Raw genomic sequence first — 27,016 nt, forward strand, 5'->3', positions numbered from 1 at the left:
CTCACTTTACTGACGACACAAACAAGGAGAACAAGAAATCTGTTGAATTAAAAGATTGAAACTCTAAACAAATCTAAAAGAGATTTCATGAGAATAAAAATAAGCAGCAAAGATAAACGACACGTAGGATCACACACCTGTTAACATCAGCAGGTTATTGGTCTAAAGCCTTGTTCTCACGTCTCTATGTGAATAATAATCATTACAGCAGCGTCTCAGTCTAAACGTTTGTAAGTGACTCGTGTTATCGTCTGTTCTGTGCAGTTCAAGCCTCTGGAGCAGCTGATGGGAGTGTTTCCTGCTGCCAGCGGGAACTTCCTGCCCCTGACGTGGAGGAACCTCATGAGCAGCCCGGTACGTTGTAGAGATCAGGAAGAGGCTCAGTAACAGATGAACCTCCACTAGAGAGAAGACTAAAGTTATCTAACATATAATATATCAGCTGCTGCTGCTGCTGCCTCGTGTCTTCTTATAGTTTCTTCGTTTCCTTTCATTCAGGAATCCTCCATCATCGATTTCTACCCCGACGACTTCGCCATCGATCTCAATGGCAAGAAATACGCCTGGCAGGGTGAGTCTGTCCCTTTAAACGGCCTTTATTATTATGGGAACGTGATTTAAAACAGTTAATTCTTTGGATCTGAAAACCTTTGTAGCTTTGCTTTGTTTTTTTTATAGTTTGATGTTAAAAAGTCAAAAGTGTTCCTCAGGGCTGGACGTGAACGTCTAGAGCTAAACCTCCTCATGTTCCTCTTTCAAGGTGTTGCTTTGCTGCCTTTCGTGGATGAACGTCGGTTGAGGGCGGCGCTGGCTGACGTCTACCCCGACCTCACGTCCGAGGAAGGTGAGTCAGCGTGTTGAGACGTTTGTTCTCGCTCCTGGAGGCCGAGAGAACAAGAACAAAGTTCGTTCTGTTCTGTTCTGGTCATTTATACTTCACGAGAAACTCAAGTTCTGAACTCCGGGGAAGTCCTCATAGGCCCCGCCCACTACAGCATACATCACACACGCTAAGCATTGTGGGAGACGGACAACGAGAGGCACTTTTATTTTTATTTTCAGATGTACACAGTACGATCTCTACCCAGGAGAGATTAGCGGTCACACTGACAATATTCGCTTTTCCACATTAACCACGCCCACTTCCCATTTCTGACCAATCGCAGAATAGTTGCCGGACACAACACGAGAAATAAGTTCTGCCCTGCTGATGAGTCGAGAACAAGCTGCAAGAACAAACTTCTTGTGCAGTGTGTAACGTTCACTAGTGTACCTAATGAACTGGCCACTGAGTGCAGATCCCGTATAATTCATGAGTTATTTTTTCATATTGCAGATTATAATCTATAAAACACTAGTGTAACTTTGTTCTCCATCTTTTAAATGAAACAGAAAAACCTGAGCTTTATTTTTATTTCTAGATAAAACTCTTAACACCCTCATTTCTCTTTTTATTTTCCTCGTTTCAGTGAAAAGAAACAGTCTGGGAAGCGACGTGTTGTTCCTCGGGAAGTCTCACCCGCTCTGCGACTTCATCCTCGAGCTCTACCGCTCAGAATCTCACGAGGTAACGAACACAGAACCGACGTTTCACTGTACATCAGACAGAAGACGAGGCAGTGAGCTCCTCATTGACTTGTAGCTGTAGTGTAACACACACACACACACACACACACACACACACCCACCCAGTCAGCTGCTGTGTGTCTATAATAACAGGCTTTAATGTTGCGCTGCGTCACTGAGCTGCAGATGTGAGCTGAGGCTGTGCAGGTGTCGTCTGCTTGATTATTCATTTGCAAACCAAAGCGATTGTTGTTGTTGTTGTCGAGGCTCATGTTGTGTTCGCTGGGTGAATTCTTCTTGATGAGTGTGAGACCAGATACGTTACTGTACTCAGAGAGAAAAGTCTCTGTGAAAGTTTACATGGAAAAGAGATTTAAGTGAAAGAATCGTCAGAGAGTTCACTCTGGTTGGTTGATCACTTTTAGAGAATCAGAGTTTGAGGAGCTCTCTGTTTTCATCTTCATCTTTTCTAAACGTTCAGTGATTTACAATGAATAAAGGAGTTATGATAGATTCCTAGCCTCCCAGCTAATAATTGCTCTTTCTAGCTTCCAAGCCCTCCAGCTAGCAGTAGCTTTTCCTAGCTTCCCAGCTAATAATGGCTCTTCCTAGCTTACTAGTCCCCCAGCTAATAGCAGCTCTTCCTAGCTTCCTAGCCTTCCAGCTAGCAGTGGCTCTTCCTAACCTCCCACACTCACAGCTAAAGGTAGCTCTTCCTAGCTTCCTAGCCTCCAAGCTAATAGTTGCTCTTCCTAGCCTCCCAGCTAATAGTTGCTCTTCCTAGCTTACTAGCCTCCCAACTAATAGCAGCTCTTCCTAGCTTCCTAGCCTTCCAGCTAGCAGTGGCTCTTCCTAACCTCCCACACTCACAGCTAAAGGTAGCTCTTCCTAGCTTCCTAGCCTCCCAGCTAATAGTTGCTCTTCCTAGCCTCCCAGCTAATAGTTGCTCTTCCTAGCTTACTAGCCTCCCAACTAATAGCAGCTCTTCCTAGCTTCCTAGCCTTCCAGCTAGCAGTGGCTCTTCCTAACCTCCCACACTCACAGCTAAAGGTAGCTCTTCCTAGCTTCCTAGCCTCCCAGCTAATAGTTGCTCTTCCTAGCCTCCCAGCTAATAGTTGCTCTTCCTAGCTTACTAGCCTCCCAACTAATAGCAGCTCTTCCTAGCTTCCTAGCCTTCCAGCTAGCAGTGGCTCTTCCTAACCTCCCACACTCACAGCTAAAGGTAGCTCTTCCTAGCTTCCTAGCCCCCCAGCTAATAGTTGCTCTTCCTATTAGCTTCCTAGCCTCTCAGCTAATAGTTGCTCATCTTAGCAGCCTAAAGAGCTCCACCGATGAGACGATGCATTAATGTGGACGTTATAAATGTATTTCCTGTTTCATCCAGTGGTTCACACTTACGTCTCCTTGGATTCTGCTGGTACAAGGGCGTCTAGACAGTGTTATAAAGATGAAACCAGCGACTATGTAGACGAGCTCTTACGCTAACGAGGAGAAGCATGTAAATCCTCTGTGCAACATGAATTTATGGCGGTTTGGTTAATGTTTTCTTTGTGATATCAGGACGAACGCGAATAAGTAGTTCTGTTATTTTGTTAGATGTAGACGACTAGTCACCGTCTAGATACAAACTGCTGCTGTGTTTCCCATCAGGGCACTGAGATCCCTGCAGAGCTGTGCCATGGAATCCAAGGTACATTAAATCTTGATGACGACCCTATTCTACCAGATAAGTAAGAAACGCCTGCTTCGCTCTCACTTACGTACATCTCGTCCCGTTTCTAAACGCTCTAACTCCAACAGAGGAGGGACCGTCCAGTGGTGACGGCCGGTTTTTGTTTTATTCACTTTCTCTCTGATCCTCCAGGACGGTGAAGTCGCCCATCCCCACGCTGCGTGACATCTCACAGAACAGCGCCGTGGGGTGAGTCTGACATCCACGTACACACTCAGTAAAGGGAGGAGGAGGAGTTTGGGTGTCATTTAAGCCCCGCCCCCTCCAAACTGAAACACTGAACTACATATCAAGTTTTATCAAAGATGGGTTCTGTCATTTGGTATGAACAATAGACTATATAAAGATGGATGACAGAACAGCTCCTCTAAAGTGAAGCCAGATCAAGTAGAGCTCCCCCTGGTGTCTGGCTGCAGAATAGGTCATAAGCTCCACCCCCTCCATGTTAGTGGGCGGGACTTGGGCCAAACTAAAACACTGAAACTATCCTTGAAAATTTATTTGAGGTGTGTTTTAGTCATTTTAGGTAGTTAATATAATATTGATACATGATAAAGTGTTAAAATAGAGTCAGTTTGACCAAAGACAGGAAGTGGAGACGTGTCGTCCATATTTATATATGGTCTATGTTTTAACCTGCTAAAAATAAAAGCTGTGATCTAATGAAACCTGAGATTAAAATATTTTTCTTCTTCTTCCACAGCGTGAAGTACAAAGATCCTCTGTATGCAGATGGTTTTGTGTTCAAGGCCGTCCTCCTGTCTGGAGCAAAGTGAGACTTCTTCTTCTTTTTTTCTTCTGCCCTTGTTCTTAGCGAAGGACACGACTGGTTTTTACTGTCGGCCATCGTTTGGTATTTTAATAAAATGTGGGACGATATAATGAAACCTCCTTCTTTACTCTCAGACGTCCAGTCAGTTGATAAAAGTCATGAGTCTGTAAATAAATCACTCCTAGAAACAGAAAGACGAGGATTCACTGGTGTTGTTTTATAAAGACGATGAAAAGATTTGGTACGATGTTCTGTTTCTGTTCTAATATAACCTGAACTAAATCCTCCTTCATGACTCCAATGGTCAGTTCATGTTGAAACTTCCTTTGTTTCTCATGCCTTTTCTTTTTTCTTTCCCTTTTTCATCCTTTCTTTGCTTCTTTCATCCATTTTTCTTTCTTTCTTTCTCTCGTTCATCCTGTCCTTTCCTTTCATTGTTTATTTTTTTATATAATTTTCAATCACTATCTTAACATTTATTTGTGTTAGTAATTTCAGTAGCTGTTTACATTAACTATTTCGATGATGACAGAGTAATATTGGTCCATAACCCTTTAAGATGCTCGTTTTGCTGTTTCTTTAAATTGATAGATCTGTTCAGATTACATGAGGTTTTATGTTCAGTCATGTCAGAGTCTAAACTCCTCGTCAATAAAAGTAAATTATTCTCACACAATAAACTGTTTTTAATTTAATTTTACTTTATTTTATCAGGATGCCCAATAAGGTCTTGAAACCAGAGGACTATGAGAGAGGGAACCGTCAACAATGGAGACCTCAGCTGGGCTTCAACCCCAACAGGAACCAGGCTCACCTGGACCAGTCTGGATTCAGGGCTCTGGGGTGAGTCTGAGCGTCAGAGTTCTGGTTTGGAAACATCTGGAAACATGGACCTGATTGAAATAAATAAATAAATAAATATAAAGCAGCAGAGAGTTCAGAGACGTCGTTGGGTTTCAGAACAAAGACTCTCTAGAGCAGATGCTAATGCAGATGCTAACGGCTAGCATATGGCAACATGTGATATTTATTATTTAATTGGACTGGAAAAATAATAACCAATATACTCACTGGCCACTTTATTAGGTACACTAGTCAATGTGTATTTTCTTTCTTTCATCCTTTCATTCCTTTGTTTCATATTTTCTTCCTTCCTCTCTCTTTCTGACTTTCTTTCGTCGTCTTTTATTCATCTTCTATCTTTTCACAGTTTTCTCTAGTGTACCTAATAAACTGGCCACTGATTGTGTATTTGTGTCTCAGTGTAAAGGAAGGTGAAACCTTCAGAGGCTCTGACGGTCGAGGTGTAGATGGCTGTGACCATTAAATGACTAGTTTAAGGTTGTCTCCAGGTTTCCCTCCTCCCTCCCTCCCTCCATCCTCTCAGCAGCTGCCCATGTGGCCCCATCACAGCTCATAACTGCCTGAATCACTGAATTAACGAGTTTGGTTTTTGTAGGAAAGAAGGAAAAAAACAGAAATTCATTGTGTTCCTTCAAATCTGCGCATAATTAATTCCCAAACACGCTGCAGTCGGACCGAGCCAGATGTTCAATTATTCACATTTCCTTAATGATAATATCGAGGCGTGGAGAAGAGAGCTTAGATCATAATCAAGGACGGCTGGTTAATGGGGACGCACAAACATTTAAACACATTCCTCGTTTTAAAACACTGTCCTGACTCGCTGCAGGGGCAGAAGACAACCAGGGATGAAAGTAATCTCTTTTTAAGGATGTGTTTTAGACACTGCAGAGGATTGTTACACTAAGATATCCATACAGACACACTCATCAGTTCATTAGGTACCCTTGTGAAAAAGAAATGTACCAATAAAAAAAGCTGAATGCTTCTCAGAAACAGAAACATGAAACATGACTATTGTAGGTTAACAACCAGATATTTACCTGTAGTTGGAGGAAACCGTCTTCTTTGTCCACTGAAAGATAATCTAGAGAAACACCGGTTCCTGCTGAGCTGTTTAACGAACATTTATATTCTACTGATATTCCTGTTTTCATGCAGCAGCGTTAGATTTTTTTTTGACAAACACATCCTCCCTCTATGTTTGTTTTGGGGCTTATTAATTGAACATGCATCTCAAACATAGACTGTATAAAGATGATCCATGGAACTTCTCCTCTGAAGTGAAGCCAAATCAAGTAGAGCTCCCCCTGGTATCTTGCTGCAGTATAGGTCATAAGCTCCACCCCCTCCATGTTAGTGGGCGGGACTTGGGCCAAACTAAAACACTAAAATACACGACAATTTATTTTATTTTTTTCAAGGATATTTTCAGTCGTTTTAGGTAGTTAATATAATGTTGATGAATGTTCAAGTGTCAGTTTTTTTTGTATAAGTTTAGTTTTGGTAATTCGATGCTATAGAAACCGGATGTGACATCGTTGCCATGCCAACCGCCTCCGTAAAGAGGTCCCGTACAGTGTATAATCCAACATTTCATTGTAACTAGTGGAGGTAGAGCAGAGCGTAGTATTAATTAAAATGTTAGTGAGTCTGGAGGAAAAGTGGGCGGGGCATCAATAATCACGGCTCCACGTGGCTCCGCCCCCAGACCGTACTGATCAGACTCGGGCTTCAAAGTCGCAAGATGGCGCCGCCCGTGTAGCCGGGAAAATAGAGTCAGTTTTGACCAATGAGAGGAAGTGGAGACGTATTGTCCATATTTATATAGAGTCTATGCTCTCTGCCACTGTCCTCTCACGTTGTTGGCTCGTTGGTTTGTGTAGAAAGAGGAGCAGATTTAGAAATGGAAAACTTGGCGAATATCCCATATGTTTCAATGGGAGAACGCTACAGTTGGAAAAAAGCCCAGTTCTGAAAAATCGATTTATTTATTTATTGTCATGTAGAATACCGGTCTGATTAATACAGACAGGGCAAAGGTAACCAGAGATCACCTGGAGGTTTAAAAAGCTGTGTATATGTTTATATTTATATTTGTGACCATGATGATGATTTAGTTTTATTTCTCGTCTCCCTCCAGTCACAGCATGAACAGAAACCAACATGGAGGACAGTACAGCAACACCCCACCACCGGGAAACTACCACCAAGGAAACTACCGTCCTCCACGTAGCAGCCACCAGCCTTTCCAACGTAAGACACCTGATCAGCACCTGGCTTTATCTTTATTTTATCGTCCTTTTCTTTCCTCATATACCTTCTTCTCTCTGTCTTTCTAATTATCCTCGTTGGATGAATGCAGCTTTCTGCCTCCGTTCATATAAAACAGATGCAACACCAGCTTCAACCACTAGATCTGAACCTTTTTAGCCTTCGTCACAGACACAGAATCACAACTTTATTAATCCCCAAAACGAGATTTCTAGATATTTCAAATGGAGATCATCTTGAATTTTAAACCCTGGCAGTAAACCGGTTTACAGGTGAGCTGTTGGTGTTTGCATTTTACAACATAACTGAACATTTCCCCCAGAGCAGCATAATAAGCTCCGAGTTCAAACCACAGTCGTTGGTGTGAATCAAGGCCAGAAAAATATAAAGGTGTTCTATTCAGACGAAGAAAGGAAGAAAAGCCTCGACGGTTCTTCTCCTTCACAAAGTTTCCAGTGTTACGTTGATTCTGGTGTCAGACACAGTTTAAGGAGCTGAGACGCTCTCCTCTGTCAAACTCCTTTAAATGTAGACAATAAGTTAACACAGTCTGACTTAATAAAAACACGCTGCTGCCGTCGTCCGCTGCCTCCAAGGTCGTCAATGAACTTTGACAAACGGAGTGAATTGTTGAAAGTCGAAGCCGTCGTCACCTTGAGCTGAACAATGAACCTGCTCATAGAAGACCACAATAAAACAGCTCCGTTTAATTCAACCACAGTATTCTCTCAAAGATGGCCGCTCCCCGAGGTCACGAGGTCACGGCGAGGCTCTCATGTACCTGAGGGTTTGTTTGCTTCCTCAAACCCAGAATATGAGAAGGTGAAAATGATTTTAGTGCTTCACAGAAACATTCCCTGATCTCTTCTGTTTGGTATAAAATACTTTAACATTTGACAGTGGTTCTTTTAACGTTTTATTTGTGCTGATAGAGTTAAACACATCTACTGAGTTTCAGTTCAACCTTCAGTTAAAACATAATAAACACGGTTGAATAGTTTGAGATCAGGTTTATATATTAAATCAGATTTGAATCAACGAGGACGAGGAAATGTGTTTCAGACCAGTTACAGCTGATACTCGAGCTGGTTATCAGTACGTTTGACTCCTCCTCCTCTTCCCCCTTCTTCTCCTCGTCCTTCTTCTCCTCGTCCTTCTCCTCCTCCTCGTCCTTCTTCTTCTCGTCCTTCTTCTCCTCCCCCTCCTTGTCCTTCTCGTCGTCCTCCTCCTCGTCCTTCTTCTCCTCCTCCTCCTTGTCCTTCTCGTCGTCGTCCTCCTCGTCCTTCTTCTTCTCCTCCGCGTCCTTCTTCTTCTTCTTCTCCTCGTCCTTCTCCTCCTTCTTCTCCTCGTCCTTCTCCTCCTTCTTCTCCTCATCCTTCTCCTTCTCCTTGTTCTTCTTCTCCTCGTCCTCCTTCTTCTTCTTCTCCACCTCCTCTACACTGGACTCCAGTGTGGTGAGCAGGCGTTGTCATGTACTGTTAATAATACTGATAAGTTTTCCATCATCCTCCTCCAGCTCTGGTCCCAGGACGGTGTAGAGCTGTAGAACATCTGTGCTTCTCCCGAGTCAACTTCTAAAAATTAAGAACAAATCAAGGCTCTGATGAACGAGTATTTAGTTTCTCAGTGTAGTGAAATCATGTTTTGATCCGTCTTTATTTCAGTCGAGAACAGTCGCTGAAACAAATAATCCAGATTTAAACGTTTCTCTTCTGTTCTTGAACGCCTCGTCGTGTATCGAGGCAGATTCCCCCCCCCCCCCCGGCTCCTAATCACGGCCCGTGCTCGGGGCCCCGACCCCGGCCCCCGACCCCGGGCCCTCTCTGCCGGCTCTTCTCCAGTTTGACTTTGATGTGCCAATTTGCAAGTAGATGAATAATCTCATCTGCCCACTGATAACCTGCGGGGGAGTCGCTGCTATTCTGGTGGCACTTGATGCAAATGATGGGAGGTGGGTGGAGGGTGGAGGGTGGAGGGGGGGCTCCTGGATTGCAGCGGTACCTTCCCCTGGCCCCCGCCGCTCGTTCTTGATGTTAGAGTTGGTAATTATTAATCCAGGACTCTGGTTCAGTTTTATTTATTTTTTTACTATTTAATAGTTTTAATAAAAGAGAATCACTGGAGCTCTGAAGAGGATGATTTTTATTTTATCAGCTCAAGTACCTGGAACAGAAATGAGTCGGAGCGTTTATATGACATTAGATTTTCACTGATCTTTGCCTGAAGCCGTTGAACCATCGACTTTTTATTTATAGACTTTTTTATTTTACATAGAACGAAACCAGTCAAAGATGAAACTGTCCAACACAGAGAGACGTGAACGTAGCTGAGGATACAACCCAAGAGACTGTTGTGGCCTCCCGATCAGGCATAACATTATGACCACCTTAATATTTTCTCCCTTGTGGTGACTCATCAGAGAATGGACATGGGCCTTCTGAGGGTGTCCTGTGGTGTCTGGCAACAGGATGTTGTTAGTGGGGGGTCTTTGAGGGGAGGGGCCTCTGTGGATCATCCCACAGATACTTGATCAGTTCGGGATCTAGTGAATTTGGAGGCCAGGTCAACACCTTGTGCCAGGGGTCGCGTTAACCGAATATTTTCCGTCATTGACCGTTTTTTTTTGAAAAACTGTGACGGAAAAATCTGAAGGCCATCCGTCATTTTGACAGACTGCAATTCACACCCCTGACCACTTGGTGGCGAGTGACCTTATTAATTGATGCACACATCAAAACTTGGCTAACGGCTACCAAAATGTAATTTGCATATCACTGAAGCACTTCAACCCTACGGTACCATCTAAGAGCTGTTAACGCTAGCAGTCACGGTCTTCAGCCCAGACTTGTTAGTGAATAATTTCTCTTCCCTATGGATAGTTTGTGTGGTTAATGTTAGATTACTGCTGGTGTCAGTTATCTGCCCTATTTTCTCTCCGAGGAACATGCCAATATCAAGGTCCCTCTTTGGCGTCTTCAATCTCACTCTCTGGAGGATACTTTGCATTACAGACATAGCTGTAGAGTTAGATGATAACGTCCTCCGTCCCTGGAAGACACTTTGTATTTCCTAGCTGGTGTGAATCCTTATCTTCATGTTTATGCACTATAGCCAATTGGATGTTAACACATCTCCCCTTTTTTGCCTCGGCCCACCTTTCTAGTATAAGAATCTGAGCTTTACTGTTTGTCCCTTAGAATTGAGGTGGACTCATGCACTTATGTTGTGATGACGAAGCTTCGGTTCTCCACGATCGAGCCTAAATAAACTCCTTCAGCATAAGACATACAGGACTCTGGTACTACTTCTTCTTCATCGGCATCAACACAAATTCCTCCCTAACACCTGGCGTCACGAACAGGATCTCAAAATTAACAAGACTTACAGATTATGACGGGACTTTTATGACCCTGTCAGTCAAAATGACAGACAACGAAAAAGTCTAGCGCAACCTCTGCCTTGTGCTGTTCTTCGTGTTTTTGTGGCTGCATCCTGCTGGGGATGGCTGCTGCCATCAAGGAGTGTCATTGCTATGGGGTGGGGGTGCCTGGTCTGGTCTAGGTGGGTGCTACATGTCTAAGTAACACCCTCACCAATGAATGCCAGGTCCAGAAGTTTCCCAGCAGAACACTGAACTGTCACAAGATGAAGTCAATGTTATTCACTTCTCCTGTCAGTGGTCATAATGATGTGGCTGATTGGTGTAGGTCCACTGTCTAAATCTATAATCCTGGTGCAAAGCAATGACGAAGCTCAGTTATGATCTTTGATGTTTGGGGTCAACATGAAGGACTCTGGGGTCTTGGGGGGGTTCAGGTTCTCTGGTCTGAATGTGGAGCGACTCCAGGAATGTGATTGTCAGACAAGTAGTTCTTGTTCTGCATCAGGAGGCCAGACGCTCGCTTTTGTCCAGATAACACTTTCTCAGATCCAATCCCCTGCTCGGCCAGTAATCACTGCAGGCTTTGGTCCTCTGGGCTTTTGTGTATGGGTGGGTGGGTGAGGGTGGGTGAGGGTTTGGGGGGGGTTGCTGATTAGCGTTGTGGGAGACCAGGCCCGGTAATGAGACTGTCGAGTGGCTCCGCTGGACACAGTAGCCCCCTCCCTGATAAAAGCATCCGGGTTTGATTGGGTGTGTGATGCGCTCTGAAGAGGCTTGAAACCAAAGTTAACTTCCCCCTTTGACGGCGCCGCTACCTCCTGCCGTGATGTGTCAACGCGCCGCCTCCCCAACACGCTGCAGGGCTTTGTGCTCCGCGGTCCAACCAGCTGGTGTTTAATAACCCGCCGGGGGAGTCTCTGCTGGTGGCCATTATCGCCCTGACACACAGTGACACCAAATTTTAACCAGGGCAGAAAAGTAACGGTAACGGGTAAGCCCTCCCCCCAGACTCCCCCCTCCATCTCCCACCTCCTCTTCAGAGTAACAACTGAACATAATAGATGCTCTCGCTGGCTGGTCACCAAGAGAAGTCACCAGATTCTCATGGCCTTGGTGATAAGAGCTTTTTCTTTGAGGCTTCTAGAAACTCTGACCTGAGCTGCACATAGATCTGTTTGAATCCTGATCTGATCCTAAATGTCCTGGAGTTGGTCTCCTGTAGCTTCCTAAAGTCTCTCCTTGTCTTCCTTGTCTTCTCCTAGAGTTGGTCTCCTGTGTCTTCCTAAAGTCTCTCCTTGTCTTCCTTGTCTTCTCCTAGAGTTGGTCTCCTGTAGCTTCCTAAAGTCTCTCCTTGTCTTCCTTGTCTTCTCCTAGAGTCGACTGGATTCAGTCCAATAAATCTTTCTGTCAGAGTTAATGTAGTGTGGAGAGGGTAGCTGGTACCTTGTGTTCTCTACTCCAGAAATGTTCTGGTCGTCCAACGCTGCCATAAACTCCCTAACCCTCTCTGGAAGATGTTTCTCCTTAACGCTGTCTCCAGGAAACTTTTCTCTTCTTTTAAACGTTCAGTGTTTGTTGTTGTTGTTGTTTGGGTGCAGCCTTTGACTGAGTGGACTCCATGGATTCTGTTTAGATGATCAACTACTACCACCTCATCAAACATCCACATCACACTAGTTACTGACTAACAGAGGACTACCTTCATTAAAACAGCAGACATAGTTACACTCTGGATTATTCTTCTTCAGCTCTTGTCAGATTTGACGTTGGCCAACCACATTTAAAACAGAAGAAGAATTTGTGGTGCTACAGTGACGTGGTTCTGTTTTATGGCAGATCTAGTCTTTGTCTTTTTTACCTTCTTTGCTTTGTCTTCATCGTTTTCATCATCTTCGTCTTCCTCCTCCCCCTCCTTCTTCTTCTAATTCTTCTTTGTCGTTGTCTTCAGCTTTTTCGTCTTCCTTGTGTTTTTCACCTTCATTGGTTTGTCGTCATCATCTTCGTCTTCATCTTCCTCCTCCTCCTACTTAGTCTTATTCTTCTTTGTCGTCTTATTCTTCCTCCTTCTTCTTCGGTCATCATCGTCTTCTTTGTCGTCTTCTTTGTCGTCTTCTTCTTCTTTGTCGTCGTCGTCGTCGTCTTCTTCATCGTCTTCTTTGTCGTCTTGGTCTTCTTCTTCGTCTTCTTTGTCGTCTTATTCATCTTCTTTTGTCGTCGTCGTCTTCTTCTTCTTTGTCATCGTCTTCGTCTTCTTTGTTGTCTTCATCATCTTCTTCTTCTTTGTCGTCGTCTTCTTCTTGCTGCTTCACTGAAGCGCCCAATTCAGATTTGATCATGTTTAAAATGTTATTGTCCCTGATACCTTTCAGGACGTCCCTAATTATAACTTACTATCAAAGTTACTGATTCTCCAAATCACTGACTTCAAGTACAGTATAATTACAGACTCACAACTGATTGATTGATTCTTTTACTTTAGAACAAAAGCAACAAACCTCTGTACGTTTGAGCATTGAACAAAGACAATGATCCCGTCTCAGCTGATGGTTCATATATATCAGACTCTTATTCTGATTCAGGCCATGTCCCCGTGGACGTCTTTTGTTTGGAGGTTTTCTGGTCCCGTGAAGCCTCCGCTTTGTCCGGCCGATAGAAAAGTTACTGTCCTGCCTCTGTGATGAGAGAGCTGAGCCTTCTGGTCGGGATCTGAGTCAAATAGTCGCCCAACTAATTGAAACGTAGGTGGAGAGAGACGTTTAGTTGTTTAGCGCTGTTGTAATCCAGGGCATTAATACAGTGGACACAGCGTGTCCTGAGGATTTAAAGCGTAATCCTTTGTTGGCTTTTGTCCGACACAGACTGGAGGTCTATACACTTTCAGATCATTGTTAATTAAGGAGATTGACAGGTGTCCACTTGTAATTCTCTCCTTTGAGTCGTCGCCGGGCCGAGAGAAAAAGAAGACCAGAGTGTTGTGGAGTTATAATTGGAGCCCGGCTGGGTGGTCCACTTAAGGTTTGTTGGCGGAGGAGATAATCAAACATGAAAACTGAATGACAAAAACAAAATGATAATGTGCCAACAGCAGTCGGCCTGCTGGCGGCTAATTGTGTGTTTTTGCAGCGGTCAGTGGGAAACTGCTGAAATATTTCCCCACTTGACTTTGATTCAGTTTATGGACCAATGCAGATTATTTCAGTTTTATTTAATGACGTTCCTGTTGTTGAAGAGTTTATCTGCGTCTTCTTATCGTCCTGGATCAAGGTTTCTTATTTATATCAGTCATCAGATGGTCCAACGTCCTAAAGCATGATCAGTAAACCTGCAGTTATTATTTATTCCCAGATTATTTATTTATTTAATTTGCAATGTAGAGTTTTGAGTTTTTTGGTTGATATGAAACATAATCTGAGTCTCAGCCAGATTAGTCTCAATGCTTCTATGTTCTAAGAGGAACCTTTAAACCTTTCTAACATAGAACATGAAACCAGTCTCTCCTACAAAGGTTTAGTTTGGTAAAGTTGATCTGGATTCTGCTCCTGCAAAGATCTGCTGGACCAATCAGATCGTTGCTGCTGTGTGTCAGAGTGTAGAAGTAAATCCAGGGATGTGCGATATTTTATCGTTTACGATATATCGTCAAAAACATTCGCCACGGTAAGAATATGTCATCCCGCGATAAAAACGATAAATTCCCATAGATGACGTATATATGTGCTCGACACACTCGCAGCCCAACACGTGTGGAATATTGACAAATTGACGATGGCGGAAGGCGGAGCAGATACGCCCATAGACTTATATACATAGACGCCTCATTGAGCGGGTTGGCCCGTTGTTGCGATACGTCCATATTGGAGGAGGCAGCTCTGTCCCTAGAACCAATATGAGTGAATGGAGTGAACTTTATTAAGAGTCTTCTACAAAGTGCTGTAAGTTAAGCCTCTCATTACATATTCACGCACGAACGTATATATTGAGGAAACTGATACGAACCAAAAACAACGTCTGATTACATTCTGAGTAGTTAATGTTACAGACGTTGTTTTTGGTTCCTTACGTTCTGTGTGAATGTGCAAATGCTTATAGTACTTTGTAGAAGACGCTTAATAAAGTTCATTCCATTGACTCGTATTAGTTTGCGGGACAGATCCAATATGGCGGCGACGCTGACGTACGGTCCAGCGCTCAATGAGGGGTCTATGTATATATGTCTATGGATACGTCGGGTAGTGAGGAGCTCGTTCCTAAATGAGGCTCCACCTCCATTATCTGGAACTGGTTTGGTTTTAAAAAGTCTGATGCGGAGCAGCAAATTACAAAATGCAAACAAATAGTGCATAAAAAGGACAGTAACACCACTAATTTGTTCCGCCACCTCAAACACAAGCACAAACCAGAATATGAACAATGCCAGAAAATGGGCAAGGATGCAGAAGCAGCGTTGACTTCATCCTAAGAGTCTGGTAAAAAAAAAAACAACAACAACTCAGATAAAACTTGCCGATGCATTATAGTCAAAAAGATTAGGCTGAATTGGTGTTTATTTATCGTCATTTTTATCGTTACCGTGATAAATACCAGAAATTATCGGGATAAATTTTTTTTAGTCCATATCGCTCATCCCTAGTGGGTAGGTAGGTGGGTGGTGTCCCATTTCAAACTAACGCTCAACATATTTTCAAACTTAACAACCAGTAATTCAGCTGGATGATCATAGTGGAGGATGGAGTTTGTGGTGTGAGGAGATGATGCGTATTTTGGAAAAAAATGAAAAAACAGTTGAATCAACATTTAGAAACTGAACCTTCATGAAGACTAGTGTACCTAATGAAGTGGCAAGACCAGAAGAAGATTCACTCTTGATTGTTTTTATGTTTTATTCTAGGGATGCACCGAAAATCTTTGGCCAAAAACCGAAAATGCACTTTTGGACCATTTGCCGAGTGCCTATGACACGAGGCCACTCCTCCCATAGCAAGCTATGGGAGGAGTGGCCTCGTGCCATAGGCACGAGGCAAATGGTCCAAAAGTGCATTTTTGGTTTTCGGCCGGATATCTTTGGTGCGTCCCCATTTTATTCTCTAAAAGTTTTTTCTTTGACACTTGATTTCCATCTTCTATTTTTTGTTTGTTTGTTTGTTTTTTAATGTGACTTTATCAAAATAAACACCAGTACCTAATGTTTTGGCATGGTACTGGACACTCAACAGAGACCTGTTTAACCTGAAATATCAGTTAAACGTGTAAAATAAGTGACACAGAGGGTTTTATCAAGGCTATAGCATACTGAGGAAAATGCCATAATATTAGCAGGCATGCAAACTCCTCACCTTTCGGCGAAATTCGCCGTTTTCAATCCAAATTGGGTGACTTATGTGATTCGTGCAAATCCGAGGAGAAAATATTTGGGGGGGGGGGGGGGGGGGTAGCCTACTCGTTGACTTTTATTTTAATATATTTTAATAATATAATAATATAATGTTCTATATACCGTAAATCCTCTAATATTGGCCTGTATTCCATTAGCGGCCGGGTCTCCAACATTTGCCGGTCTCGCTGTCAGCGGAGGTAAATAAAGGCCGGTCATCTCGGCGGGTCAGGGTTTCGGCGGCACGGTGTGGGAGGATCCCCTCAGCGGGACCTCTCCCCGGCGTCGGCCGGCCCCCGCCGGGCGCATTTCCTCCGTGGCGGTGCGCCGCGACCGGCTCTGGGTCGACCTGGAAGTGCTCGGGGCGAAGGTGGCTCGTCGGCTCCGGCCGCGAGCTTTACAGCGACCCCCCGCATCTCACTTGGGGTCCCTGGGGTCGTGGAATCAGTGCTCACTGCGCCCTCTCTCCGTGCGGGGAGGGACGGGTCCCACTCGCTCCCGGCGCGACTGCCGACCGGCAGCGGACTCACTGTCCTCAGTGCGCTCCGACCGCGTCGCGCCGCTCATTTGTTGTTAATATTCTGTATGCATACCATGTTATGGTAACGGTACGTTTTCAATAAATGAACCTAGTATTTTATAGGTTCAAATAGACACAAAATCTTGTTTTTATTCATTCTACTCGTAGTTCGTTTTGCTCAAATAGAAATTAAGGCCTGCCTCTAATTCTGGCCTCCTTCCAATAAAGGCCTGGACCGCGATGTGCTTGAGTAAAATAAAGGCCCGGCAGTGAAATATGCCCTTCAGGCCCGAGGAAAAACAGCCATTGAGCTGTTCAGGCTCAATGGCTCAAAAGTTTTTTTTTTGGTAAAAATTAGTGAATTTGTAGTCTGTTGTCTTTGTAAATCTCTGTTTACCAAGGGGGGGGGTGTTCGTGGCCATTTCCCTCTTCACACTCTTCTCACCTTTTTGACCCCTGACCAGTTTGCATGCCTGATTAGGAACACCTGTCAGTTCAGTAGTTCTACACAATGCTAATGCTAAATGCTAATGCTACAAACCAGAACCTTTATGAAGACGAGACCTAGAGCAGGACTTGTATTAGGATGCTTATGCTAGCGTACCTAATAAAGTGGCCGATACTCGTCCATCATTTCCACTTCATCCAGAGAGCGCTGAACTTTTTATTTATATTATTTTTTTATATTTATATAATTTTATTTTACTCCGACTCCTTCCATGTTTCAGCCTTCGGGTCCTTTTCACGGCGCCCTTCACCCCCCCGCCCCCCCGAGCACCCACTCAGCGGGCCTGCCCCCTATAAACAAACAAGTCCACCGCGGCTCGCAGCTGGTCATCGCCTTGGCAACGGCGACTCTGGAAGAAGCCGGGGTTTTATTTTTTTTTCTTTAAGTGTGTCTTTGTGAAGGGCCTGCAGCGATGGAGCCGCGGTACTTGAGCCGTCCACAAAGCTGCCTCGGCCTGAATGCTTATTTCATTCTCTGAACAAAAACATGCAAATGTGGCCTCCTCCTCCTCCTCCTCCTCCTCCTCCTCCTCCTCCTCCTCCTCCTCCTCCCCATCTCCCTCCTCCTCCTCTTCTCCTTCTTCCCTCCACACACAAAAAATAAATAAATAACTAAATCTTGATTTCCTCATGACGGCCGATTCGTTCTGTACCATGACGGAGTGAATTAGTTGCTCAGGTTAATTAGGATCCACAGTTAATGTCAAACCGTCTGCGTCCCGTCTCCTAAACACTCAAACATTTACAGGTTTTTTTTTTATCAGGTGAAACATCTTCGTCTTTAAACCTCCGAGGTAAACGCAGGAACCCCTTTAACCGTTGTCTATTTTTATTTTTTTTCCAGATTCCAGGCAGAACAGTTACCAGGCCGGACCTCCGTCCTTCCACCAGCCCCAGTTTCCGAGGTGAGTGGACCGGTCCAAAGCCTCCCTACCGTCCTGGTTCTGCTGCAAACAAATATGTAGTTGAGAAGAAGTTCTGAACACGTCTCCTCCATGAGTCGATCTGAATCAGTGGAGGCCGTGTGGTGGATGAGTCCTATGGGTTCCAGTGGTCAGAGTGTGATCTGGTTCAGTAATGAGGGATGGGATCATTGTTCCTCGTCACAGCGGCGTCCGTCCCGTCGGCTCCTTGCAGGACGAGGCCGATGGGACAGACATGTGGACGTGGACGGGTTTGATGGTCCTCGTCTCTGAGGAAGAGGACGTTTTTAGAGAGGACTCTAAACAACAGACGATTTGGGGGGGGGGGGGGGGGTCTGTTTAGATCTACTGGAGGAAAAAGCTCAAATAAAACTAAAATAGTTTTTATAAACGATTCGTTTCCAGCATCAATGATGTGACGTCAACGTGTTTTCAGATTATTGAATCACTTCTTTACGTTCTAATTTAATTCTTCAGTTTAAAAGATGAAAAGTTTAATAAATGAAGCTTTAATTAAAGGTTTAATAAAGTTCAGCCCTTTAAAGCAGGTGGAGCAGCTCATTAATGATCCAGTGTGGAGGTGGAGATCAGTCTGAACCAGGTCGTCTTCACTCAGAAACTCTGACACGTTTATTTTATCTCCAGGCAGCAGCAGTCGTACGGAGGAGGAGGTGGAGGAGGTGGAGGAGGTGGAGGAGGAGGAGGAGGAGGAGGAGGTGGAGGCAGAGGGGGTCACGGCTGGGACCGGGCCATGCAGACGCAGCAGTCGGCGTACCAGCAGAACATGAGCCGTGGAGGGCCGGGGACAGGGCCGGGACAGGGACAGGTCCAGGGACAGGTCCAGGGACAGGTCCAGGGACAGGTCCAGGGACAGGCACCGGTCCAGGGACAGGTCCAGGGACAGGTCCAGGGACAGGGACAGGGACAGGCACCGGGGCCCGGCGGCTACCAGCAACGCTACGATCAACGCAGAGACGACTGGCAAGATCATCGTAGAGACAACCGAGGACACCAGCAGCACCAGGTAGAGACCGGGACGCTCCAGGTTAGAGGAGGACCAGGTCCTCTCAGCGTCTCAGACACAGACGGGAGAACGTTGACGTTTATTCTTTAAGATCAGATTCATCTTTAAATGAAACACAAACACTTTCAGCTTTAAATAGAATCAATCATCAGTTTAGGTTTGAAAATAGAAGTTTCCTCTTTAAACGACTGAATAATAGAATCAGTCTGAAATAAAATAAACCGACAAAGACTCAAACATTTAACAAAAAATCACTTTTTGTTTCATTCATAATTTAAATGAATAAACCGTTTAATGAATGAAAATGTTTTCAAATTATTTTTCTTCTTTTACGTCTGATTGTTAAAACGTTTATTCTTTGTCGTTTATTCTTTAAAAACGGTTTAAAAACTTTAAATGAGCAACAGATTTAAAATGATTAAAAACTAAAATCACTGTTTTCTTTTATCTCTTAAGAATAAAAACTAAATAAATCATTAACACTGATCCCGGTCTAAAAAGTCGTTTCACATTTTGATTTGATTAATTTCTTCTTTATAATTAATTAGTGAACAAAAGATAATTAATTTAGCATAAAGTCACTTTTTATTTTAAATTAATTATCGAGTCATTTATCCTGTTTTTATTAAATCTTTATCTTGGTCTGTGTCCGGTATCGTCTAGTTCCTGGATCCATTTCTCTGTTCTGATATTTTTTATCCTCAAACGTCTTAAAAACCTTTAAATTAAAACTGAAGACGAGAAACAACAAATATTATTATTTAACCAGTCGTTCAGTTAATCATTTTCTCTCCAGACGTTTGAATTAAAAACCATCTGATTAAACTTTTAAGGAGATTTAATTCACGTCAGTATCTTTTATTTTTCCGTCTCCAGTAATATAATCTCGTCCTGTTCTCTTCAGATTAAACTCAGATTAGATTCACTGTTAAAATATAAAAACATTTCATTCACATTGTTTGTAACAAAGCTGAGAATTAAACGGATCCATGAAAAGTCTCTGTTTTTATTCTGATTTAATCTGGATTACGTTCTCAGTTTTCTCCAAACACTTTCTACAGAATCTTAAACGTGTGCAGCAACTGAATTAAATTCTTCCAAGTTTTCTTCTTCTCGTTTTCTTATGTTTCTTTTTCTTCCTCTTGTGTTTCAGAGCTACCCGTCCGGCGGGGGCCGAGGGTACCCCCCTCCTCCTCCGTCCAGGAGGTACAACTGGAACTGAAAGCTCAAAGCACAAGGTGGACTTTGGGATTTTATGGGACGGGGGGCGACACATTTTTAGAGGAAACCGTGTCATGATGTGACGTCTTCTTCTTCTTCTTCTTCTTTATTTTTATTTTTATTTTCTTGTCTACTTCCTTTTTTGTTCTTCAGCGTCAGATGTGTAACCTGTGATTTTTACCACGAGCGTCGGCTGTGTTTACTTTGAGAGGAGTCTCCAAAAAAAAAGAAATGAAATGAAATGAAATAAAAGATTAGTCGTTGATGTTGGTATTAATTTGTCTGGACGGAAATTATTTGTTCAAACTCAGATGGTTTCAGTTTAAAAAATGCAGCGTATTTACTTCTTGGAACATTTTAAAAATTAAAACGTCTCTATTTTTATGTCCATATTAAGTCACACAGTTGTTCCCAAAAACAGTTAATTTTAAAAACAATTCATCCTGTGACATTTTCATCAAGTGTCACTAATAAAAAATAAATAAAATAAAATGATAGTCATAGATATATTGATATTATGTTTGTTTAACAGAAAATAAATTCTTCTAAATAAATGAGATAAAATTATTTAAATAAAAAAAAAACGGTAGCTTTGTTAATCTTTTTAGTTTTTAATTTTCTTGCAGAATATTAATTTGGAATTTTTAGTGAATATTTTGGTGAATTTAAAGGTTAAAATGTCTATTTTTATATCAGATTTAATTTCTGAAATTCACTAAAATATTTCTTTAAAAAAAAAAAAAAAATAATTTTAAATATTTTTCCTTCAGGTCTCACCCCAAATAAAATAAAATATATCGGTCATAAATGTGTCTGCAAGGAAATTATTCTTCTAAATAAAACTGATTTAGATAAAACTATTAAATTAAAAAGAATCAGGATCTTTTTAGTTTGGTTAATTTGTTTTGTCAGAATATTAATTTAGAAATCTGAGTGAATATTTTTGGTTCTTAAAAAGTTCTTTTATTATTATTTTATTGCCCTTAGTTCCCTCAAACTGTCCCAAAACAAACACTTGATCCTGTGATGATAAAAAGATGAAAATCCAAAATGAAAATATCATTTATTCAATAAAAGGAAACAAATTAAAATCATCAGCTGGAACAAGTGAAACCAGATCAGTCTGAAATAATTTAGTGGAAGCTCCTCGAGCCTCCAGCAGCAGCGACCACATCATTTAACCCAAAAAACATCATCATCATCATCATCTTCATCCAGTCAGTCCTGGTTCTTGGCTCAGATTCAGTTTATTTTTGCTCCTCGTGTCCGTAAAGGAACCAGAACTGGTTTTGTCCTGCGGCCTTTTCTAAAGTAAAGATCCGTGGGGGTCCGGGGTCTGGTGGCCCTCGGGCCCGAGTCTCCTTCAGGCCCGAGTCTCCCTCCCTCCTCCTCCTCCCTCATGTCCGGGTAGCCCTACCAAGTCCTGCCGTACAGCAGGTTGGAGCCCATCATGCTGTTGGTGTACTCGATGAGCGCCGCGTCCGTCTGCGTCATGTTGATGTGAGCGTGCAGCCCCAGAGGAGGACTCGGGGACATGTCCTCCAGCTCCTCGGCGGATGAGATGTGACTCACCTGCTGCTGCTGCTGGAGCTGGAGGGGGGTCACGGTCCATGGCCTCACCCGCGCCGCTCTGTCGGGTCCCGGTGGAGTCGCTCCTGCAGCTTTTACCGTTCTTGAGAGAACCGGAGACACGGAGGAGGAGCGGCGGCTCGTCGCGCACAGTCCTCCTCCTCCTGCTCCTGCTCCTCCTCCTGCTCCTCCTGCTCCCGTCCGTCCTGCTGCTGCGGCGGCGGCGGCTTGTCCTTGGCCTGTCGCTTCAGCTTGTAGCGGTGGTTCTGGAACCAGATCTTGACCTGGTGGGGCTGAGGTGGATGAGCCCGGCCAGGTGCTCCCTCTCCGGGGCGGACAGGTACTTCTGCTGCTTGAAGCGCCGCTCCAGCTCGTAGACCTGGGCCTGGGAGAACAGGACCCTCCGCTTCCTGCGCGGCGCCGCGTGCAGCGACACCACGGACTTGGCTCGGGGTCCATCCCGGACAGGCCGCCCACCATCCCGGGCATGTTCATCCCGGCGGAGGGGCCCATGAACCTTGGAGACTTGGAGACACGGAAAATTTACTTCTGGCTAAAATTAAACAATAAATAAAATTAAATGTCTGAAGTTTTTAAAATGCGGATTAGTTCCGAGACCAAATAAAATAAAAATAAAACGTTAATAAATTATTTTTTATTTAAAATAATCGTTAATTAAGAGTATTATAAATAAATTAACAGTTTCCATCTGAAGGAAACTTCATTTTAATTTAGTTTTTAAGGATTAATCTCCTTCAAATCTAATTTAAGGCCTTTAAAACCAATTTATGATTAAAAACAATAATATAAAATTTTAAATTTGCAGCAAGAAACGTCTTTAAAATTCAGATTCGTTTCTAAACGTTTTAAAAACCACGAAAGCATTATTAAAGTAATAAATTCCACCTTTTAACATTTAAAATAAGCGTAAATTTAAAAGTGTTTCAGCAGAAATAGAAACTTTAAAAGTTAATCTAACATCTCCAGATTAAATCTCGGCCTTTAAAACAGAATAAAGTTTAAAGGGTCTGAGGTGACTTACTGCTCGGGTACCTGGGCTCCGGGCTGCCGTACCACGCCGCCGGTCCTCCGCTCCTCACCGTCTCCTGGTAGGACGGCAGCTCACCGACGTTACCGATGCCGCTGTTGCAGAAGCCGCCGACGGCCCGGAGAACTGTGGCACCCCGTGGGGCACATGGTAGGGGCCTCCGGGTCCCAGAGCCGCCGCTGCTGCCGCCGCCGCCGCCGCTGCTGAGGAAGAAGAGGACGATGAGGATGAAGAGGAGGAGGAGGACAGGTGGTGATGGTGGTGGTGGTGGTGATGGTGGTGGAGGTGAGGCGGCTGCTGCTGCTGCTGCTGCTGCTGAGGCGGATGGTGATGGAGCTGCGTACCGGCTGGGAGACCTGCGGCTGCCGGTAGGAGCCCAGCGGGGGTCCCTCCATCCCTCCGAACCTGCGGTAGCTGTCCTCCATGGGGCTCAAGATGTCTGTGACCGAGAAGGGGGTGGAGTGCTTGGGGCTCAAGGACATGGTGCGGTCACCCCCGGTGCCCTCTGGTCCTCTCTGGTCCTCTCTGGTCCTCTGGCTGGATGGATGTGGTCCTCGGGTCTCTGCCTGCGTCCCCCTCCCTCCCTCCCGGCGGCTCCTGGCTCCGTGCGCGTCGCTGGGAAGAAGTCCAGCTGGTCGGCTGCAGGAGGAGACCGGAGTCCCTTATCCGCTGGAGCCACATTGAGGGATGGAGGGATGGAGGGGGCGGGGCGAGGAGAGGAGAGGAGGCACGAGAGAGGTGAGGAGAGAAAACTACTTCTGTTTAGAGCCTGTCAGAGTTAGAGGAGGAGGAGGAGGAGGAGACTGACTTCATCTTTAAATCCAAGAGTTAGAATAATTATTTAATCACATTAACCTGAAATATTTCTATCATTCATTTTAATTTAAGTTGATTAAATTGAGTTATTTCCTTTAACTTCAATATATATTTACTCTTATAGTTTTATCTTAATTTCTAAAATTCATATTAATTTCAAAAATTTTATTTATCTCACTTTTTTATTTGTAATGTTTTTTTTATCGTGTTGCTTTTTAAAATTTCATAACAAAAAAAAACTGAGATATTTTTTATCTTATCAATTTTTATTATTTTCAAAAAATCCAAAGTATTTTTTTTCCACTTCAAATTTTAATTTTATGAACTTTTTGATTTATTTATTTTTTGCTTGTTGCAGTTTTTCAAAAAAAATCGAAAAATACGTTTTATTAATTTATTTAAAAAAAGAAAAATCATTTCTATTTTAATATTATTTTCAGATGTTATTACTTAAAAAGTTAATTAAAGCTCTAAACCTTTAATAAGTAATGAGCTGAATGTGTTCTACATACAGATTTATAGCTTTTTGTTATTTAATTGAATTTATTCTCGTTTTAAACCTTAATACAAGTTATTAATTTCTAATTATTTATTTCTTAATTATTTAGACCTTTTTTCCTGATTTCTTTGAATTAAACATAAATAACAGGAACTTTTTTCTGATCTGAATCTTGATTTAGATTCAGATCTAAACTCAGAGATAAATGAACATAGAAGTTTTTTTCTGTTTCTCACTAATGAACAATAAAGTCTGAGCAGAGAGAAGCTTCTGATGGAGGGAGGACTGGCTCAGAGCTACGATGGTGGTGAGAGGTGACCATCCTCCAGGTTTATATTCATAGACCTCATATGTCACGTTGTTGACCTGCTGCGTGGTCCGGCTCTTAAATAGTTTAAAGGGAATAAATTCTTAGAATAATCATTCGTTCACAAAGATTTACGACAGTTTGGAGATAAAGCAAATGAAAAATGTGTCTGTGTTCGTTTTTTAATGAGTTAATGTGATATTTATTGGTTTTATAGTTGACTTTAAATAGACTTTTTAAAAATGTTATATCCTCAGAAACCTTTAGATCATTTTAATGTTTAAGTCTATAGGAATAAAAATGTTAATTGTAAAATATTTATATTTTATCCATAAAGTTCTGATAAATATTAAATGTTAAGCTGCTTCAAGTTTCAACACTTTTAAATGTTTTACATTAAAATATTTGAGGCGTCTTCAGAATCCACTGATCTGGTTTCAGACGTCTCTGGAGGAGCTCAGGGTTGATGGACGGGTCAGTCCTAGCCTGGACGCCAGACCCACTGACCCCGCCACAAAATGTTTCGTTCTGGAGTCTCTCTGTTGGGAACTGATTCTGCTCCAGCAAGATCTGCTGGGCCAATCAGATCGTTTTCGGGGCGGGGCTTAAAGTTGTAACAGTAGTCATAGACAGTTTATGTTGAGATGAATTTATTTAGAACATTTCTAGAAGATTAAATGTGACTGTTGGTTGAAGGTTTCTAACTTGTTCCTCAGATACGTTTCATCTTTTTTTAAACAGTTATTTCATTATGAGACACATTATGAGCTGAGACAACAAATATGACTAGTTACTATTCTGTCCATCACCACGTTAAGCCCCGCCCACAAGCGATCTGATTGGAGAGACTCCAGAACAAGTTTGTCCTTAAAATATTCGTGGAGGTGAAAGTTTGTCTTTGTTCCTCTTCCAGGTCCTTTTTGTCACCTTTGTCATCAAGTTTGAAAAAAAAAAGATCTTCAACTGTCTGTTTTGAGACATGAAGCGACCCGTCCATCCACCCCGAGCTCCTCCAGGAAAATAAACATTTTGAGTTTGTAAATGTGGCGCCTCCTCCTGGCAGCAGCAGGAGCGACGTTGTTTTGGTTTGTGACTCAAAACCTGAACATTGGAAATGGAACAAGGTCAATAAAAACTTAAATCACTGGAACACTCCGAGGAGGAGGAGGAGGAAATAAATAGGAGGAGGAGGAAGAAGAGGAGGAAATAAATAGGAGGAGGAGGTGCAGGAGGAAGGAAAAGGGGGGATAAAGATGAGCAGGAAGAGGAGGAAGGGGAGAAGAAGGAAAAAGGAGGGAGATAAGGAAGAAGAGGAAAATGAAAAGGAGAAGTAGGAGGAGAAAGAGAAAGAGGAAGAGGAGGATGTAGAGGGCATGAGGAAGGAGAAGGTGTAGGAGGAGGTAGAAGGAGAGAAGAGGAAGAAGGAGAATGAAGGGGGTGTGAAGATGAGGAAGCGAGGAGGAGGAGGAAGTCCTTTGGTTCTGGCGAATTACTACCAGAGGTCGTAATGTTATGGCTGATCGGTGAACAAGGTGAATATGGAGGATAACATTTTCGTCACATGGACGAAGAAAAAGAAAACGTTTCTACGGGACTCCTCCTCCTCCTCCTCCTCCTTGCTCCTCCTCCTCCTCCTCCTCTCCTCCTCAGTCTGACTGGAAACTATTTGTTTGAATCTTCTACGTTCAGACTGTATATAAAGTAGACGCCATGACAGCTCCTCCTCTAAAGGTGAAGCATGAGGAGCTCCCCCTGGTGGCTGGAGGCTGCAGTTACATCATATAAGCTCCGCCCCCTCTATGTTAGTGGATGGACCTGTATTTGTCTAATAAAATAAAACTCCAGACTGAGCCAGAGACACCAGGACTCAACATCACGACTTCTTCTTCTTCTTCTTTTTTTTTTAATGATGAAACTAATTAAACGTTCACTACTCTTTCACTCTCTCTCTTTTTTTTCTCCTCCAGTCGTCTCTTGCTTCGATCCAAACCACCTGTGGCGGTCGACTCGTCTCTGACTGAGGCTGGAGGTGGGGGAGGAGGAGGAGGAGGCGGCCACTTAAACTACAGCCTCTATTTGTCGTATTCTCCTGCCTCATCGTTCCTCCTTTCATTTCCTCTCCCTGCGTCTCCCTCAGTTTAATCCTCGCCTCTCTGGAGGAGCATTAGGCAAGCAGCTGGGGGCCCTGAACGCCTCTTGAAAAGGAGGAACACTCCAAGGCGGGGGGGGGGGGGGGGGGGGGGGGGTCAGACCACCTGGCTCCTAGGAGGAGGAGGAGGAGGTGCAAAGAGGAGAAGGAGGAGGAGGTGCAGGAGGAGAAGGAAGGTGAGAAGGAGGAGAATGTGAAAAAAGAGGAGGGAGGTGAAGAGATGAGGAAGAATTGGAGGAGGAGAAAGAAAAGGAGTGAGATGAGGAAGAGGAAGGGATGAACGGGAAGAAGAAATATGAATAGGAGGAGGTGGCGCAGGAGGAGAAGGAGGAAAGAGGAAGAAGAGGATGGAGATGAAGAGATGAGGAGGAAGGAGGTGGGGAAGAAGAGGAGGAAAAAGAAGAGAGAAGGAGGAGAAAGGAGGGGGATCAGGAGGAGGAAGGGGAGAAGGAGGAAGAAGGGGGTTTGGAGA

The 27,016-nt window shown here is 43.4% G+C and overlaps 2 protein-coding genes across 3 annotated transcripts in view; one reads left to right on the top strand and one right to left on the bottom strand.

Annotated features, from left to right (window-relative positions):
* Positions 1 to 20,419, top strand: part of naa20 (N-alpha-acetyltransferase 20, NatB catalytic subunit) — a 163,280-nt gene extending 142,861 nt beyond the window's left edge. For both annotated transcript variants that reach the window (XM_084560709.1, XM_084560708.1), the window contains 13 exons: positions 265 to 354; positions 499 to 571; positions 761 to 844; positions 1,470 to 1,567; positions 3,217 to 3,296; positions 3,431 to 3,487; positions 4,002 to 4,070; positions 4,785 to 4,913; positions 7,078 to 7,190; positions 17,833 to 17,893; positions 18,557 to 18,582; positions 18,613 to 18,935; positions 20,089 to 20,419. In XM_084560709.1, the coding sequence (XP_084416835.1) occupies positions 265 to 354; positions 499 to 571; positions 761 to 844; positions 1,470 to 1,567; positions 3,217 to 3,296; positions 3,431 to 3,487; positions 4,002 to 4,070; positions 4,785 to 4,913; positions 7,078 to 7,190; positions 17,833 to 17,893; positions 18,557 to 18,582; positions 18,613 to 18,935; positions 20,089 to 20,157 (1,272 nt within the window). In that variant the 3' untranslated portion in view covers positions 20,158 to 20,419. The remainder of the gene's footprint in view (positions 1 to 264; positions 355 to 498; positions 572 to 760; positions 845 to 1,469; positions 1,568 to 3,216; positions 3,297 to 3,430; positions 3,488 to 4,001; positions 4,071 to 4,784; positions 4,914 to 7,077; positions 7,191 to 17,832; positions 17,894 to 18,556; positions 18,583 to 18,612; positions 18,936 to 20,088) is intronic.
* A 1,150-nt stretch (positions 20,420 to 21,569) lies between these two features.
* On the bottom strand, positions 21,570 to 23,255 carry nkx2.4b (NK2 homeobox 4b; the record flags this gene model as incomplete). Its single annotated transcript, XM_084560721.1, is given in 10 exon segments — positions 21,570 to 21,747; positions 21,749 to 21,833; positions 21,836 to 21,890; positions 21,893 to 22,014; positions 22,017 to 22,178; positions 22,181 to 22,244; positions 22,246 to 22,250; positions 22,768 to 22,890; positions 22,893 to 23,117; positions 23,120 to 23,255. Coding segments are annotated over 10 exon segments (1,155 nt in total).
* Positions 23,256 to 27,016: the final 3,761 nt, after the last annotated feature.

The sequence above is a fragment of the Chelon labrosus genome (assembly GCF_963514085.1).
Source record: "Chelon labrosus genome assembly, chromosome: 14".
Classification (NCBI taxonomy): Eukaryota; Metazoa; Chordata; class Actinopteri; order Mugiliformes; family Mugilidae; genus Chelon; species Chelon labrosus.